Raw genomic sequence first — 18,236 nt, 5'->3', positions numbered from 1 at the left:
CCTTTTTTTTTTAACAATTCTTCAGAGCTAGGTCTCCCTCATTTTACTCTACAATATTGCCTAAGTGATGGTAGCACATGCCATGTTGGTCACCCATTATCAGGATTTAACTATGCTTTTTTTCAAAAAAAAGTATTCCATGATGTCTGATTGCTGGTAAGAGTCACTCATGCTCAAGGTTTAAGAACAGACACAGATCCTGGAGGTTACAAAGATTTATTTGCTTTTAGTTAGAGTTGCTTAATCAAACAAGCCAAATCCCATGTCATCATCAGATTCTTCTTCTTCCTCTTCTTTCTTCTCTTCTTTCTTCTCCTCCTCTGCCTTCTCACCAGCAGGAGCAGCAGCTCCCCCACCTGATGATGCTGCTGCCATCACAGCACCACCTGTGGGAACTGATGCCAGTTTGGATTTACCTGCTTCAATCACCTAAAAAATAACACCAAATTCACCTTTAGAGGAACCCATATTTGGAGAAAATGTATCTACTGTAATAGACCTGGTTGTCCCTAAAAATAATAACTGCTATTACACACTTAAAAAAAAATTGGGGATGTGGCATTGGCTTTGGAAGTCAGTTGGTCTTCCTAAATCTAAACACAACTTGTTCACCACACACAGAGAAGACACACATCGCTCACCAAAAAACAGGTTCTTTATTCAGATTTGTAAAATTTGTTTAAATTCAACAAAAGAATTTGGTTAGTACATTCACTGTGATTGGTCAATTTCATGGGCCACACTTCACTATATGGCCTGCTGAATCCAAAAGTTTGTTTGAACTGAAATCTTTCCTCGCTATTTGAAGCCAGAGATGTAATAAATATCTGACTACTCTTGTTGTCTTGGTCTGTGCTGTAAGCTAAACAATCTTTTTTTTTTCTGCTTACATTTATCCAAGGTAAAAACACCCAACCTGTAACTTAAGGAAGGGACCCCAAACCCCATTGGTTAGAGGTATATATCCTTTGAATGAGATTCTGCACACTTATTGGAATTTTCAAGATTATATCACTGATTGGAATGTCAAGCACTTAAATCTACCTCATTGATGTCCTTTCCACTCAACTCTTTAATGACTACATCAAGGCGATCAGAGTCAACATCAATGCCAACACTTTCAAGGATGGCTTTGATGTCTGATGCAGATGGTTCTTTGTTCCCTCCAAGGGTGGCAAGTAGATAAGCGGCCACGTAACGCATCTGAAAAATAGTTTCAAGTTGATTCCATCAATGTTTGTTCTGGATGATAAGTTGCCAAGTGAGGAAAATCTCCAAAGGAAAAGGATATCAGGTTTTATATCTTTCAAAATCGTCCTTTGATAAGCTTAACCTGTGACAGATTCTTGCTTAGTGGGAATGGGCAAAGAATATGAGCAATCAAAAATTACAGGGGTTGCCACCACTTGTCTCCTGCCAGCTGTTTCAATCATCTCCACTAACTGGGAGCCTGGAAAAGGTCTGTTCTGCCGCTAACAAACACAGATGACCCAGCCTCCCTTAGTTGCTAACTTAGCTACATTGCATTTAAAAACTAGGTTGCCCTGTATATATGGGTCGCAGCCTGTCCAGATCCCACCATCAGTGGGCAAACACCACAATCTAAAACCTAGGCCCTCACACCACACTGAAAGGGCCTCCCATGGACCAAGGGATTGAAATCTCAGCTTGCAAACCTGGGCCCAGTTATTCAAAGGGTGGATAGCACTATCTAAAGGATATATCACCATCCAGCAGATAAGGGTTAAAAAAATGGACTATGCCATCCACCGCTAAGATATTTATCCAGTGGATAGCCTTATCCACCATTTAAACAACTGGGGCCTAGTTTAAATTCCCCCTGAGAACTGAAGGCAGATTTCATCCAACCAACCAGCCCAGCTAGATTAATTAGGAGGAATACACTCTCAAGTGAGCACAGTAACCTTGCTAAGGATACTCATCCCTGAGCTCTAAGAGAAGAGAAGGCATCCACATTAAACCGTGTCCAGATAAGAACCAAGAGTTTATATCTACATGGGAATCAAGATCCACTGACTTACACTCTGGGACATTTTCAGATCGATCGTGTGCATCATGATCAACTTCCTTTAGAAGCTTTTAAAACTTATTAGGCCTATCAAGAAACCTAATCTCCTCCACATCCCACAACAAATGTGCGGAAGCTAAAAGTAACACTTTGAACACAGCTCAAAAGAGCTGATATTCACAGCGCAACGTGGTCGACTAGATGTGTCGCATATTTGGAGTATTTTTCTCCCGTTAAACGTTTATATTACACATTACTTTATTGTTTAGAGACTAAGGACCTTTATACTCACTTTTTAAGTCAACTAAGACACGAAACGATGTGCACGCTACAGATTATTGTTCTCAAAATTTTCGAATGTTCGTCTGAATCGGACAAACGAGAGAGAGAGATAGAGGGCACATGTCCTCATTTATGGTTCTCTGGGGCGGACCACACAAAAATTCAGGGGATTTTTGCCAGGTCGCATGGATATTCAACATGGCGGACAGGATCACACAGTTGCAAGATGCTTTGAATCAGGTTATTTTACTTTTTATGATTCTCCTATAGAGGAAATAGTTCAAGTAACATAAAATTTGCGAATTTTGGTTTTCATACGTCATGTGGAATACAAATCATCGTCTTTGCTGCTTTTATTCTCGTCTTCAAAGTAAAGTAAATCTTATGGTATTTTTTTTGCGATGTTTTCTAGCTTGCAGATCAATTTTGTAACAGTGTCGGCATATTACAACAGACAGCTCAACCTGGAAACGTTTTTTCAGGTTTTGAAAAGAGTAAGTTTTCTCTTCTGGATATTAGAATTGCATTGAGATGTAGGATTGCAGAAAATCCATGAAGTTTCTAATTTGAAAGAACGAGGCATGTGGTTTAGTAAAGAGATTTTTTAAATTTGTAGTGAATGGGTTAATTGATAGGACAATGGGACGTACAGTAGATTATATCACCTCCAAGGTTAAAGCTATTTTTTGCTAGAACCTCTTGTTATTTATTACCAATTGCTGAAACTTTTGCAGGCAAAGGGAAGTTTAAATTCCTTGCATGTCTCTGTAAGTTAAATATTTAAATGCGTCAGTAACTGAAACACAATTTTGCTCTTGAGGTTAGTCAGTCATCTGAGGCCATTCCAAATCCCAAACCTGTCAGATGCCTATTGAAGATTTCATATGTATCTTACTTATCAGGTCATTTTTGTCCAAACCCTGGGTGAAATTCTTGTCATCCCTCTTAGATTTATTATCCAAAAAAAAAAAAAATTTTGGAAGTGGGAAGGTGGAAAAAACTCACAATTAATGACACACAGTATGGACCCCAAACTCTGTCAGTAAGGGATGTTTATTTTCATTTTATTTTCAGATGGTGACAGTGGTGATGTGACACAGGAAGGTTGGTTAGACTTAACCCTTTCACCCCTAAGAGTGACCAACATCTAATTTCTCCTTAAAATGCCTCCTCATTTTTTCCAATTCAACTCAGTTTTTTACTCTAAGGAAAAGTCATGTCATGTTCTGTCAAATGTTTAGTTTGACAATCATTAAAGTTTCCAGTAAGCCAAGATTTCTCATGGAAGCATTTATGCCATCTCCCACTATTTAGTGTCTCAGCTTTGCTACTTATTTTGATCATAAGAAAAATTATTTAACATTCTGTTGAAGTTTAAGTTTACAGTCTTTCAGGTTTCCAAAAGCTAAGATTTCTCAGGGGAAGTAAGTTTATTGCCTCTCATTTTGATCATTCCCCTTGCCAAATTGTGTTTTGTTGAGAAAAAGAATACCAGCTGCAAAACCTTCTAAAGAGCAAGGTACATGTATCTCAATCCATAAACAGCCAAAATTACCTTCTTTTAATGATTGAATAATGTGAAAAAGGGACAATGGTTTGCTTTTAGGACATGCTGCTTTGTTTGCCACTCTTATTGCAAGAACTGCAAAGGACATTGATTTCCTAATCGAGTCTCTTCCAAGTGAGGAGTGTTCACCAGAGCTTCAAGTAAGATCAGTGTGTTTTTTAATTGTTTGTTTGCACTTATTCTTCTTCTTTAAGCTGTCGCTTAAAAATACTGTTAACAGTACAAGTCAGCATCAGCAAATGAAAATGTTACTTTAACTTTTTGCTTCAGACATTTTGTGACTAACCTGTAACCCTTAAACTTCCATAAGTGACCGAGACAAAACTTCTCCTTACAATATCAAACAACATTAAGCCAACAAGTAATGGGACTAACGAAAAATTTAAAGGTCATCACTTGTGCTACACTTGTATACATTTTTGTTTGTTTGTTTGTTTGTTTTGCTTATTTAAAATGATTGAAAAATTATGGACAACACAGGCAGCAAGCTTGCACAAGTTGGAAGCTGAAAGTAGCGCAGCTGGCAAGAAACTGGAAGAGGCTGTAGCAAGAGGAGGTGAGAAGCCTTTACTGTCTATTAGAGGGATTTTCCATTTTGTGTCATGAAGAAAGGTAGTAATCACAACAAATGGGCTGTTGAGTGTTGTGGAAGATTTGATGAACAACTGATTGGCTGGGTTTGAAAATGTTGTCTTCAATTATTTACTTTGTGGGTTGATTGGATCTCATCGTCTGAGTGGCCCTGGTCTCATAGAATGCACTGCAAAATGTTGTGACTTAGCTCCCAGACTCTGAACCCTCAACACCCTAACATCAGTGTGGATATTCTCCATACTGTCCTCTGTACATTTCCTAAAGTGCTGACAAGGAGAATTTGTTTAACAGTCAAGCCCTCTTGTTGGTAATCATTTCCTTTATTCTCATAACTTCTGTGCTCAATTCAGCTGTAATTTTGTAAGGAGAAATTAGATGCCAGTCCCTCTTGGGATTATTGGGTTAATACTCTTTTTTTTTTCCTCTTAAGAAAAACTGTTAGAGCTCATCCAACAAGCCCTGACTGACATTGCAGAATCAAGGTTGCGCACGAAGTGACCAATGGCCTGTTTCAATCAGGGTTGGTCTTGGTGAAGCTGTCCACGACTGTGAGATGTTGGAGGACCGAATAGTGTCAAGGAATTCCATAGCCGGCGGAAGTTCCAGGGCATTACAGTCACTGTTTGCCGACATTGAAGAAGAATGCCACATGGATTGCCTTCGTGATATGCACCAAGGACCAAGAGAGCATTTCTGGCAAAAATTGACATTGCTTTTTAATGGACGAGTGCGTGAAAGCGAAAAGTGTATTCATAGAGAGGACAATACTAGTTCTAGGTGATAACAAGGGTGGCAAGGAATCAGGACGAAAAATCAATAAACATTAATCAGAAAGAACTGAGATGCAATCTAATTCATTAAGGATGAAAGCGCAGCTATTGAAATGGAATGTAGTGAATAAATTACGTGAATAAACAGGATCATTCGGTATCTTGTGATTCATTTGTGTTTTTCCTGTGTCATGCTGAGTAGGGCTTGTTGACGGACCAAAACCTTCGCCATGCCCTCACGCAAAACACAAACGAATGACCTTGACTAATCGTAATTTAAGGGTGGCAAAGGGTTTTCGCGTGGTATGTGATTGAGCCCAAAATAAATTTGTGACGCGCGGGTTTCACAGAAAGGCAAGGTAAGGTGAAAGTTGAAGTTTCCTCTTTTAAATTCAGGACGCGTGAAGTACTATTTAATATACACGTGAAGCGTAAATTTTTCTAAAGTTCGTGCGTGGAACGGGATCAGGACCCCATGCTTTGCAACCCTCTAAGTAGGGATTGTCAACAGGCCAAAAGTTTTGCCGTGCGCTCACGTAAAACGCGAGCTAATGACCATGACTAATGGTAATTTAAAAACGACACCCTATACCAAATTGCGCTGACATCATTATGGAGTTTCCTCTGTGACTTACAATAGCTCTTGGGGCTCATAAACGTAGATTTTAAGGAGATGATGCACGTGCATGTCAACGAGTACCACGTAACGTGGACATTTATAATCTGATATTCATCGATCCGATAATGTAGATTCCCGCTGAAAAAGATCCCGCAAATATGTACCACATGGAGTCAAGTAAAAAAGTTCGCACGTGAATGAATTGTCAGTTTGCATCATTCGTGGTCTGACTATTTCGAGTTACTCATCTACGAATCAGTACTGTGCAGCTCCCTTTGTATGGAGAAGTTTTGAACTGAGTGTCGGAAAACCAAGAACAAAGTAATTCCAGCGTCCATTCACAGAAAAGTTTACCATTATCATTAGCCAATGAGAAATTGGAAAACAAGAAAAATGCTTGAGGTGCGGGAAAACGCGAGTGACTTAGTCGCGATTGTTTTGAGTTTTAAATCTGATTGGTAGAGAGAATAGGGCGGGTGTTCTAGATCAATCGCAGAGCAAAGTCGAGTGAAACCAGAGCAAACCCGGAATACTGAACTGAAATTGCTCTAACTGAACAGTGGCGACAGAAATTGCTGTCATCTCGAGCTGGAAAAATTCGTTTCGCCAAAGACAAAAAAGCATTGAACTGAAAAATAGACTCGTGAAATTTTCAAGCTGCACGGTAAATCACCTTCATTGCTTTTTGCTAAGGATTTCGCGTAACGTTCCTAAAAATAGGCGCGAGTTTTCTGGACCAATCACTAGACGAGGGGTAAGCACCCTAGATTACAATCGACACCCAATTGAACACTTCCAACAAGAAGTAGTTCCACAAGAGAGCACAGATCGGAAGATAGACAATATTAACCAGCTTCATTTGCTTGTATTCACCAAAAAAATTTGATCGAACCATGGGCTTGTGAACGAAGTGATGGCAAAAAGGCCGCAAAAGTAGTGAAGGCAGGGAGGAAAAGATGGAAAGCTGAAAGGGCATTTGTTTTTGTAGCTTGGCAGTTTGTTTCAAATGGTGCAAGAAAAGTCACTTCAGCTGAAAGGTTAGATTAGTTGTGTCATACAGATATTATGCACTCTCGAGCGAATAAACGTTGTGTAACCGATAATGACAAGTGTTCAGTTCTTCACTTTATTAAAATTGTATCTCTACTAACAATAACAGCAAAATGATTGTACAGTGCAATCAATTACAATCTGCATGGATCACTTGAACTACTTTTAAGCCGTATGCTATTTGACTAACTCACTTCAAACCCGTAAACCCTTGCCACCTCTGAACTGTAAACCAGTGAGTCTCCCCAAAAGTTCTTAAATCGTATATCTCCTTATAGTAATCCCCCAAATTAAATATTTAAGTCATGAGTATAAAGGAAATGATCACCAACTAAAGAAACTCTTGACTGTTTAACAAATTATCCTTGTCAGCACTTTAGTAAATGTACAGAGAGCAGTATGGAGAATATGAATACTGATATTAGGATGTAAAGGGTTAAGGCGTGCCTGAGAGTTAAGGACACAGGGGGGTAAGGAACAGTTCTGAGCGGGGTGTTGCTTTGGGAGAAGCCGGGCTGTTTTAATAGTTAACCTTTAACCCCTAAAAGTGACTAACATCTTCTCCTAACAATATCACCCCTGAATGAAAGATTAAGGTCATGAGAATAAAGGAGATGATCACCAACTAAACAGGCTCTTGATGTTTGAACAAATTCTCCTTGTCAGCACCTTAGGAAATGTAAAGGGAGCAGTGCGGAGAATATGTATATTGATGTTAGGGAGTAAAGAGTTGAGCGCAACAGAGTGTCGTAAAACCAAAACCGAAGGAAAATATCAACGAGGAAAGAAAAATATCCTTGAAGGAATTATTAGTTGATCTAATACCAAATTCTCCAAACTAACATCTTAAGAATTGTATGGCCAACAGTGAGGTGAATCACTTAATGGATCTGGGAATTTAAGGGTTTAAGTGCGCTTTTCGATATAGTGTCACAAAACCAAAACCAAAGGATCCGCATTGGCCAATCAGAAGAATGGAAAATATCCTATACAGCCAATGAGAGAACGAGAGAATGGCGCGAGTTTTCTGGACCAATCACAGAGAAAAGTTAAGTAAACCTTGAATACTTTCAACGCCCAATTGAAAATTGTTCTCAGGGAAATAACAAAGTTTCAGGGGAACTGGGTCTAGCGGTTTACACGGGTTAATTTAAGATTCTAATTTGTCAACGCTTAGATGCTGCTAGTGTTTTTTTACGTTACAACGTATAAAACAAAAAAAGCTAAAACTAAAATATACAATTAGTCTGCCTCCTAAATTCCTAAATTTTATCACCAGGAAAACTAGCCAAGATTTTACGATCGGATGAGAATTAGTTTACGATTTTGCATAATTCTTGATTTTGCCCTTAACGGCCGTTACAAGAAAAGCCCTTCTAAGATGATTATAGTTAGATAATTTCCAGGCAATTACTAATTAAAAAGCAAATCGACTTCGAGCAAAATATTAGCGCGATGAATGCAGTCTCGTCTTCAGAGCCGCGATCCTTTAAAATCAGCGGTACAAATTAGCTTTCGGTTATATACAACCTTGCAAGACATGGCTCCGATCGAAAGGATTGCGTCTCTAAAAGTGGAATTAAAATGAATGCCGTTTGATTCAATCATTGGCCTTGCAATGGAATCAACAGAAAGCGTCGAAAGAGACTGGAACTAAAATCGAATGTTCTACGTATCAGCGTTCTCCGAACTGTGAGCTCAGGATGATGTCATCTCGGTTGACCTTATGAAGCAAGCTGTTGATTATATGAGCTAAATACTGCTAATGCTTTTATATAAATATAAAATTGTTGAATTGTTTATTTTGGCACGTACAATTGGGAATCTTTGGCCCAATCTTCAGCCAGCCACCGTAACAGCTTTTGAGGTCGACTGCTTCCCACAACGTCACATCCCCAAAAAGCCCTTGGCCCTTACACTTTCCGTGCTTGTTCATGGCCTCGTCTTGACACTCAACACAGATTGGGGTCTGTGGGTCAAGCTTGTCTGCCCAGGTATTTCTACAGTGCGGGTGCTTGAAGTGCACCTTGTAATGTATACAATAGCTTGGCCTACACAAAGAACAAAAATAGCTTCGTTAGAATTTCAAAATAATCCAACATAGTACGAAGATAACCATTACCAGAGTGCCCCCTCCTTGAGTAATTTTAAAAGTTTGACAATTAAATATATTTATTTGTAATTTTATCCTCTGGAAATCTATAATCATTTTGTCATATTAGTATATTTTTAGCCTTTTAAATGTTCTTTAGAGTTTTTATAATTTTTACTCTAATTTGAAATTTTTAAATTGTACTAATTTTTTAGATTTTATAAATTGCACATGTCTTTATTCCCAAGGGCCCCTATGGACTACCCTAGTTAAATAAAGTCGCTTACTTACTTACAGAAATATATTTACAGTAACCGTTGCATGTTGTCTTTCAGTAACAATTTAAAATCATATGCTGAGCTGAATGCTACACGCATTTAATCGGTTTTTACCGCTGATCTATGGGAGGACAGACGCATAGATGAGGTCATCATTAGCAGCATTTTGCTTTTTATCATGTAAAGGAAAAAAATATTCAATTTTACGGTGGGTGATGTTATCACCACCATTGTCACCTATGCGTCTGTCCTTCGAAAGATCATCGGTAAGAACCATTAAAAATACGTGCATAATTCTGTCAGCTTGATAGTGAAATGGTTTCAATAATGAAAATAAGCTTCCAAACTGTCGCAGATCCACGGCGTCATCAGGGATGGAAAACATTTTTGTTGTACAGCTATCTATATTGTGGTGTGATATAGTGGCAGACAATGCTAATGAAAAGGTATACAAAGAAAGATGACATATTGGAGAGTGTAGGTGCATATGAGGTGCTCTAAGGGATAAGCTAGGGTCTACCTTACTACCAATAAACTCACGTTTTTGGGGCGAATAAGGCAAAGCGCGAAGCGTTAGGTACGCGCGAGGGTAGAAGCTCCTCCCTCGCGCGTGAATCGCATTTTACGCCTACCTGGCACTTGCCTCCGTTCGCTCAAAAACGCAAAAAATGCGCCTGTTCTGCTGGCTACGAAAGTTAGGGTGGAACGCAAAATATTTTCATTCCCTGATGATGCCGTGGAAACATTATACAGTAACGCGATAGCTTCAGCCTCTACCATTAACAACCAGTATTAGCTACCGTGATAAATCAGCCATTGCAGTCGCGCAGTTTCTTTAAATCGTTTCTTATTTGAGCCAGTTTTATTTTAAGTTGAATCTTCGAGTTGCAAAAAGAAAAACCAATTTCCAAATTGCAAACTATAACGGGCAAAGCAACGAGATCGAGACAATGGCAAAAGAATTTTGCAGGTAGAACAAAAAAAAAATCCCATCACCTCTTTGGTGCCTCCGTCGTCTTCACTTCTTCCCTTGGCGCTGGTAGGATTTTGTCCCACACTGAAGGAGCGCGTTCTTTCTTGAACTTATAGGGTAAAATTCTTGCAAAACCTGAAAATGGAGATATGAATTTAAGTATCTACTACAATTGTTCTGTTTTTCTCAGGAAGTACTCGACGTTCTTCCTTACATTGCCCTAACCTGCAAACTCTAACGCCGTTTTGTGAGATGGACTTTCGAGCATTCTTCGCGATTTTTGAGTCTAAGTCTAAAACTATAACTTTCAGTCAGAAGATAACGATGTTGCAGAATCCAACTAAGCCTTGTCTATTTACATTGTATGGCTAATTTTTGTTTTCCAAGCAGAAGACATAACATAAAAAAAGAAGAAATTCCAGAAGCTTCCTTACCTAATTCTTTGCCTCCACAAAGTTTTGTAAAACATCCACTATTTTCTATAAGCGGAGGACATTCTCTTCCGCCGTTCATTGGTCGGAATGTCACAGTCCGAGTCCTCCGTCTGAAGCCTATGCCGCATCGCGGACTACAGGGACCCCAATCCGACCATGGAGAAACTACGCAGTCTTGTTTCACTGCCAAGAAAATTGAAGAAAACTACTGAAAACTTTTGTTTAAAATAGAAGTTTTCATTATAACTTTTCTATTTCCAATGTCCATTTTTTGTTACTTGTTACCTACGCCTCGAAGCATGAAGTTTGTTGTATTTCATAGCAACCTCTGATTGAGTTTAATATCAAAACAGAAGTTGAGAACAAAGTTATAATAACAATAATGATAACGGTAAGGTCAACGTTAACATAAACTACGACGATGACGATAGCGATGACGTTAAAGATAATGGTTATCACCATATCCATGACAATGATAATGATATTATAATCCTCAAATATTTGTGGTCGTTCTCGATTTTTCTTAACTGACCATGTGATCGAATATGCCCCAGCTAAAACCGAGGACGTAACGCAAGTAATATTCCCCAATTTCAAACTTTCGGTCTACTACGAGAAAAATGTTCGTTTTAAGTTTAATTCAAGTGACTTTCTGTCGCACAAGCCGCAGGAAACAACAAGTTCCAGTCGAGGGGCACGAATCCGCACAATTCCATTGAACTTAAAGAACCATAAAACCATACCCAGACTTCATTTATCATTCCTCAGAATCCGTCATTAAGAAGTAAGATAGATAAGATAACTCTCAAATCCATTCTTTAAATAGATACAAGGCACGATTCATACGGAAAAAAACCGGAAAAAAAAACTAAGAGTGCAAATATTTATAGGTAGGCTATAACAGTAGGCCTGTGGAGAGAAAAAATTAATTAGTTTTAACCCTTAAACTCTAAAGAGTGACCAAGACAAAAATTCCTTCTCACAATATCAATACAAAATCAAGCATATAAGTGATGAAAAGACGGGGAATGATTAATAAGGGGACCTAAGGGTTAAGGGTTAACCTTTTAGTTGATCCAACTCTAAATTCCTGGAATAATCATTGTAAGAATTTCATGGCAGACAGTAAGGAGAATTATCAATGAGATCTTGGGACAGTACAATAGTGCTGAGGATTTACCATTCCTGCCCTCAAGAAGGGTCTTAAGTAGCTCAGGGGTATTTAAAGAGAAGAGGCTTATCAAGGCACTTGGCATTAATTATGGACAGGCTTATTCCTTATGGATTTCATTAAGACCGTCGGGAATGTTTCTATGATAGCAATAGCGTTTATTTTTTGTGGTTGGAGCAGCCCGCCAAACAACTATGTGCATATTTTAAGTCGCGGTCGATGAAAGCGGAGTAGGAATTTATGTCACTCATTGAAGGATTACTTTCAGTTATCACGCTCAAAAGCACTCCGGAATGAAACAGAATTCCGATCATTTCATGAACGAAGATTTGCGTTGTTTTGTGCGTTTCAGATGTGAAAAGACAATGAACAGCGAAACCATAAACACTTCCAAAGAAATGACGAGTGATTAAGAATTTCGAGAGCTTTCAATGTGACCATTGTTTGTGAAGATTCTATTGTAAAAATGCCTAATTAATTTTCAACGTGAATTTTTTGGTCGGTTGCCGCATCTTTTCTTAGTTACAAGGTCTTCATCGATACCACACATCTGCAAAGGTTAAGGTAATTACCAGATTAGATTTTAAAATCCACTTTTTACAAATTAATCCGAAGTATGTCGCCACCTTAAACAGACGGAATTAACCTGCATATATTTGGAAGATGGGAGGGGGGAAGAGGGGAGAGGGGGGATAGAACAGTTTAACCTCGCCTTTAAAATTTGCTGTTTTACAAAGGATCATCAGCAATGAAAGAAAAGATACCTCATGCGCTGCCAGGCTCTAAATTTTCGTAGAAATAAAATATTCAGTTTCTTATATGAACAAAAAGCCTATAAAAACTTAATGTTTTCAGTTTTATTATGTATTTAGTTTTGGGTTCAGTCATTCGTCATTGGAAAAGTTCCACTCGTGTTTTCATAGGGCTTGAGCTACGTGGGGGGAAGCTGCAGAAGGAGACGTTTTCTACGGGTGGGTTCGCTTGTCTTCGCTTTCTTCTCAAATTTCTTGATATTATTTAATATATATGGTACTGGAGGAATTTCTAGTCTGTTCAGTTTGTACCAGGGTGAGTGAAAATCGCCCGACTTTATGTCACGACAGTTATACCAACTTTGCATTTCTCGTGAGTTTATCCGCGAAGAAAGAGATCTTCTTCTGGAAGAAGTTTATATCATCAAGAACTATTGCGATGAAATTATGGCATCTTCACTTGGTGAGGGTTTATCTTAGGCTAGGAAGATTGACTGTTTCTGTTATGTCTTGGACGAATTGAAGCAGAGAATGGTTTTGAGATAATCAAACAACTGAGGACAATATGTAGATAGAGGAGGTTAACAGAAGGATGAATGAGAGACTGATCATTTGAGAGGGAGGGGAGGGTGGGGGATTAAGTTAGTCAGTACTAGCTCCACTGAAAACATATAGAGCTTTACTATTAATAGAACTGTTGGTGTCTTGATCTCGGATATTTTAAAACTTTCAAAAAGGAAACCATATCAGACAGCATTGATAGAGAAAGGATGATAACAAGTAGTTTAGTCAGTTCATAAATCCATACAAGTTTGACATATCCTTTTTAGGCACGAAGCGTGTCTCCCAAAACTGAAAACCGCTGAAAAGCAAACATCTTCTTCAAGAATTAAAACAACAATTTGATATTTACCGACAAAGATTTTAAGAACGTAATCTAAAGATGAAAGAGCGAGATGGCTGGAAAAATCGACGACTGTATCTAATTATTTAAGCCGAATTATGGGCTTTTCTACAATAAGTATACAATAATCTGGTCTAATCCCACTTAATTAGAGATAAATATAATGTCACATGTAAACTACCAAGATTAATAACGGAAAAAATAAATTAGGTGAATGGCGTCACAAATTCAAAAGAAGTCGAGAAAAGGGATGTGGCAATTACCGTTTCGTTGGTCCAGTCCAATAAAACGACGAATGCTAAAAAATATTACGCTGTCAACGGTAGCGTGTTAAGGTCTGTTAACGATGTCCTTTTAGCGAGTGAAGCCATTCCGAAAAGCTCATTATAAACTCCTTAACTGTCTTTTTTCAGAGTGTTTGTCCTTTGAATAAAAACAGGATTAATTTTCATAAACCGGACACCGAAAGAACTCTCTCGACATGTCTTAAAGAGCACTGATTTAAGGATTTACTAAATTTTCTGGTCAAGTCCAAATTTGATGATAAAAGATTAATAAAAGAACAATGGAGAAGCAAAAGTTTCTAATTATAGCAACTGTTGAGATTTCTCCTGCAAAAAAATTCTTGGCCTTTTAAGAAATATCTGCTGCCAAAAAATTAGAGACTTTGTGGCTTGACCGCGACAAGGTCAGGCCCGTGAATGAGCTTACAATATCAATCGTCTAGTTTTGAAAATATTCTTAGTGTACAAGTTGGTACAACAACTTCAAAACTTTCTCTTTTTTTTTTTCATTCTTGTACTGTTTAATTCCAGGAATGTCTCTTTGTTGTTGTTCCAGTGTTTGCCGGGTAAAAAGGTCATTCACCAGACTAATTGTAAATAGTAGAGGAGGTACATGTTTTGACTGCAACTGGATGGTAACACATGGAAAAAATTATATTACGATTGTTCAGTTTATGATATCCACTTAATATCAATTCTGCAAGTTAACAAGATGCATTCGCCCACCGGTAGCTAAAAATATTGCGGAAGCTTCATTCTGCTCGTTGCCGATTTTTTTTGCATTTTGTGGGAACACATTAAAGATGAATGAAATATCTCTTGAGAAAAACTTTTTGTGAATTTCGGTTAAACAGCCAAACATTGGAATGAATTTGGTGTTAAGTCTAAGTGTTCTTATTTTTTTAGTTTCTTAGAGGAGGGACACGTTTGATGATCTGAAGATGGTTATTTCGAGTGTTCGGAACACGGAGAATGAGAAATTGCCCTTAATTAGCACGTGATGTTTTTTTTTTTTTTTAACTCAAATGTATGAGGCAAATCATTTTTGCAACGTTTAATTTTGCAGAGAGGGAATTTTTTCAAGTCGAGATCAGCAGATTATCCCCAAAAATTAAGCGCACACGGTTTTCACGATAAAATCGAGTTGCCTTTGAAAAGGCTCGCATTTGGTGAAAGTGATATCGTAGATACGAAGACTCGAGAGCAGTTGCTGATATCTATAACCCCGTTCTTTGACGTTAAAGCGCAGGGGTACGGATATCGCACGCGTGCAGTGATCTTGAACATGCAGCCGTGCTCATGCCTATTTGCATGTACTCAAGAGTCAGGTTTTCAAAATAAATCCCCGGTTTTACGAGTACAACACGTTTTTCATGCATGAGGTACAAAGCTTCCTCCATGCATCACTGATTAAACAAACCCTCAGTGCTTTTGATTCATGGTTAATTGTCTTAACTTCCGATATAAAGATAAAATACTCAGTACTTGTTTGATTCGCCTACGTACTACATTCAAATCAGCCTGCGTACATTCGTTCCCGTTATTTTTATCTCTCAAAACATCCATAAGTGCTTAGATTTTATCGATCAAGTAACAATAGTGACTCGCGGCCAAGTTAGACTACACATAATATGCCCAAGCGAATGTAAGAAGAGAGTAAGATAAACAGAATGTAATGACGCGTTTTGGGTTTAAAAAGGATACTTTGGGTTTATCACGAGGCTTTGACGAGCGGAGATTCACCCATAGCTAGACTAAATTGTAATCAGACCCTGCTTAATTCTACTTACATCGCTGTGAAATGACCTTCATCCTCAAAACAAAGCGAGAAGAATTCTAGCCACTTACCATTTCCCCAGCCGCATGGTCTCTTCACACTTTCAAAATCAGGACAACAGTCCGCGGCCGTCTCACAGAATTCATCGCAGTAGCAAATAGTATTATGAACGTAATCCTCCATGCCACAACTGCTGTTTCTGCCGCCGCAACATTGAAGAGAACCGCCATGTTCTCTTTGATCACAGCAATGAACGGGACCTCCGTTTTCTTCCTGAACACAGGCACCGTTGGCTAATGAACACAGCGAAATACTAAGCGCCAGAACGAGCATCAAACCTTGGCGTTTCGTGCGGTCCATTTCTCTAAACGTGTTGTTGCTCTCGCTCGAGCCGGACGTCTGGAAGAAAATCTTAGTAGCCGTCTTATTTAACACAAATACGAAAAATCAGGGGATGACCCGAGCTGTCACGCCGGAAGTTTCAAATGTTTTCTCTTTTTCCTTGGCAGCGTGTCAAAGTGCCAGGATCCAAAATATTTCACGGTGACAGAGGGGTTTTTTCGGGCACAAAAAGAGACTTATGTGCGCGCCGTGGGTTGACAGCACGCGAAAAGTGGCTGACAGATCACACCGACTCAAAGCCTTATATTAACCACGTCACTTTGTTTTTTCAACAAACTACGGGGTGCTTAAAACTAAGCGGGAAATGGAGGAATCTTGGCAATGTCCGCGCTCTATGAAGCCTCTTTATACGGCTTGTCGTAAAGCCGTTTCAAACGCCGGCATTTTTAGTACTTAGTCGCTAAGTTAAGTTCTACCCAGAATAGCGTGCTACAAATCGGCTTCCCGAACAATCTGCGAGCCTAGGTATGGTGGATTTCTGTAGGGGGTCCGTTCTACAGGTTGTACCAAGTATTGTTTTACAACAAAATAAAGTTATTTATGACTGAAGAAACGTAATCAGCAAGTTTTTGTGTAGACAATTCACTTAACAGTGAGACTGTGACAAAAAAGTGCGATTCCTAAAGATCAGTTAAATGTTCTCCAACACAATCCTCCATTATTGCACAGCTTTTAACCACTTTTCACAAATGACTTTACACAAATTTTGCTGGTCGTGAGGGTTCTAAATTTTTCAAGGTGAGTGAGTTTTCCTGTTCATCGTCTTTAAAATAAAGTTCACTGCCGTTTCATCAGTTTATCACTGTCATCACGTTTGATTGCTTTTTCGTCACTCAACTCATGAAAGGGTCAGTTTTTGACTCTCAAGGGAGGCAATAAACTTTTCGGATAGTCTGTCAGAAGGAGGGATGTGTTAATATGATTCTCAGCAGCTTTTCATACCGAAATATCGTCTCGAAAATAAAATCTTAGTTGAAGTGCGAGTGAAGCCTATAAAAGCTACCGTTGAAAGAAGCCCTAAAGTGCTTTGATGGGATCTGTATCTGTGACTCCCAAACATAAGTGGGGCGCTACTATCAACTGAACGACGAAGCCACATTGGCAGCGCCGCAAATTTTAATGGGTTCTTAGAACCTTGCCTGGACAGAAGATTTGGACCCCATTCGAACTATAAAATGCTAACGTTGAACAACATGTAAAGATCATCGTAAAATCTTTTGGCGGAACAAAATTTTCAATTCCAAGCAATAGTGGCAAACCCTGATTTCACTTAACGTCCTTATCGAACAGTAACTTTTAAGTGTCTCGGCCCAACCTTTGGCTCAGAGCCTGAAATCTAATGTAGTGAGCGTTGTCTCTGATCCTATGAGATAAGCAGTCGATTGGGAAAATGACTAAAAATAGAGGAAAACAAAGGTTGTTTTGCTTTGTTTCAGCTTGCGAGAAAGTTCTCAAATAGTCAATGACATGATTAACGAGATAATAGATCACACAGATAAATCGACGGAGAGAAAAAGTTCAATTGCGCATTGAAGAACAAGCAAAGGTACGCTTCACAATAGAATGAGGGGGCGTTAAATTATTTCGCCTTTCCGGTTTTGGTCATGTGTGACTTTGACTTTGGGGTTTTTTGGTGCTCTTAATCTACTCTACAGTGGCTTTTCATTTCTTTCTTTTTTAACAGACCAGTTTTAAGTATAAAAATGTTTTTTTTCGGTTGTGTAGCGCCATTCACCTCGGATGAATCACCGTTTTCGCGGCGGTGTCGCGGTTTTCATGAAAATCCGTTTTGGTCGGTTTTCCAGTTTTGTGATGGCCACAAAACCCCTCACGTATCTCTTGTGATTGTCTCTGTACGCTGCTTGGGATTTTTTCCTCTGTCACTTCAAAAAAAGGGCGGGTAACTTCCGAACCGCCAAAGTGCACCATTTCCTTAGAAGAGACTATAGAGAAAGATGTTTCATTTTGTCACGAGCGTGGGTCAAAGCCAAAACAAAAACGATGAAGAAAAACATAAGAAACAAAAATTTCACTGACTCATTTTCTCCCTTTGATACAAAAGTGATTACGTTTAGACAAACGCACGTCCATATACACTAATAACAATCGGAACAAAGCAACTGTATCTACTAAGCTTGAAGGTTAATCCGCTACTGCTCCCTTTTGTGTTCGAAAAAATTTTCCGCTTGAGACAAAGACGCGTGAAGGAAAATGCTGCGGTATTAAAACGCAGTTGGAGCAAACTTCGAAATCACGCA

The 18,236-nt window shown here is 38.8% G+C and overlaps 3 protein-coding genes across 3 annotated transcripts; 1 reads left to right on the top strand and 2 right to left on the bottom strand.

Annotated features, from left to right (window-relative positions):
* Positions 1 to 199: 199 nt before the first annotated feature.
* Positions 200 to 2,456, bottom strand: LOC131776077 (large ribosomal subunit protein P2-like). The gene is made up of 3 exons (XM_059092219.2): positions 2,322 to 2,456; positions 1,045 to 1,203; positions 200 to 429 (listed from the first exon to the last, which is right to left on the bottom strand). The coding sequence occupies exons 2-3, from the start codon at positions 1,201 to 1,203 to the stop codon at positions 241 to 243; spliced, it is 348 nt and encodes a 115-aa protein (XP_058948202.1). The 5' UTR covers positions 2,322 to 2,456; the 3' UTR covers positions 200 to 240.
* Positions 2,457 to 2,465: 9 nt separating this feature from the next.
* LOC131776078 (mediator of RNA polymerase II transcription subunit 21) lies at positions 2,466 to 5,395 on the top strand. Its single transcript, XM_059092220.2, has 6 exons — positions 2,466 to 2,551; positions 2,724 to 2,805; positions 3,386 to 3,415; positions 3,918 to 4,018; positions 4,359 to 4,434; positions 4,903 to 5,395. The coding sequence occupies exons 1-6, from the start codon at positions 2,510 to 2,512 to the stop codon at positions 4,968 to 4,970; spliced, it is 399 nt and encodes a 132-aa protein (XP_058948203.2). The 5' UTR covers positions 2,466 to 2,509; the 3' UTR covers positions 4,971 to 5,395.
* A 1,578-nt stretch (positions 5,396 to 6,973) lies between these two features.
* LOC131776081 (somatomedin-B and thrombospondin type-1 domain-containing protein) lies at positions 6,974 to 16,200 on the bottom strand. Its single transcript, XM_059092224.2, has 4 exons — positions 15,648 to 16,200; positions 10,689 to 10,871; positions 10,278 to 10,389; positions 6,974 to 8,962 (listed from the first exon to the last, which is right to left on the bottom strand). The coding sequence occupies exons 1-4, from the start codon at positions 15,934 to 15,936 to the stop codon at positions 8,683 to 8,685; spliced, it is 864 nt and encodes a 287-aa protein (XP_058948207.1). The 5' UTR covers positions 15,937 to 16,200; the 3' UTR covers positions 6,974 to 8,682.
* Between the last annotated feature and the right edge of the window lie 2,036 nt (positions 16,201 to 18,236).

Source organism: Pocillopora verrucosa, chromosome 2, assembly GCF_036669915.1.
Source record: "Pocillopora verrucosa isolate sample1 chromosome 2, ASM3666991v2, whole genome shotgun sequence".
In the NCBI taxonomy this organism is placed as follows: Eukaryota; Metazoa; Cnidaria; class Anthozoa; order Scleractinia; family Pocilloporidae; genus Pocillopora; species Pocillopora verrucosa.
The sequence above is the reverse complement of the archived record's forward strand: the minus strand, read 5'-3'. Positions and strand labels throughout refer to the sequence as shown.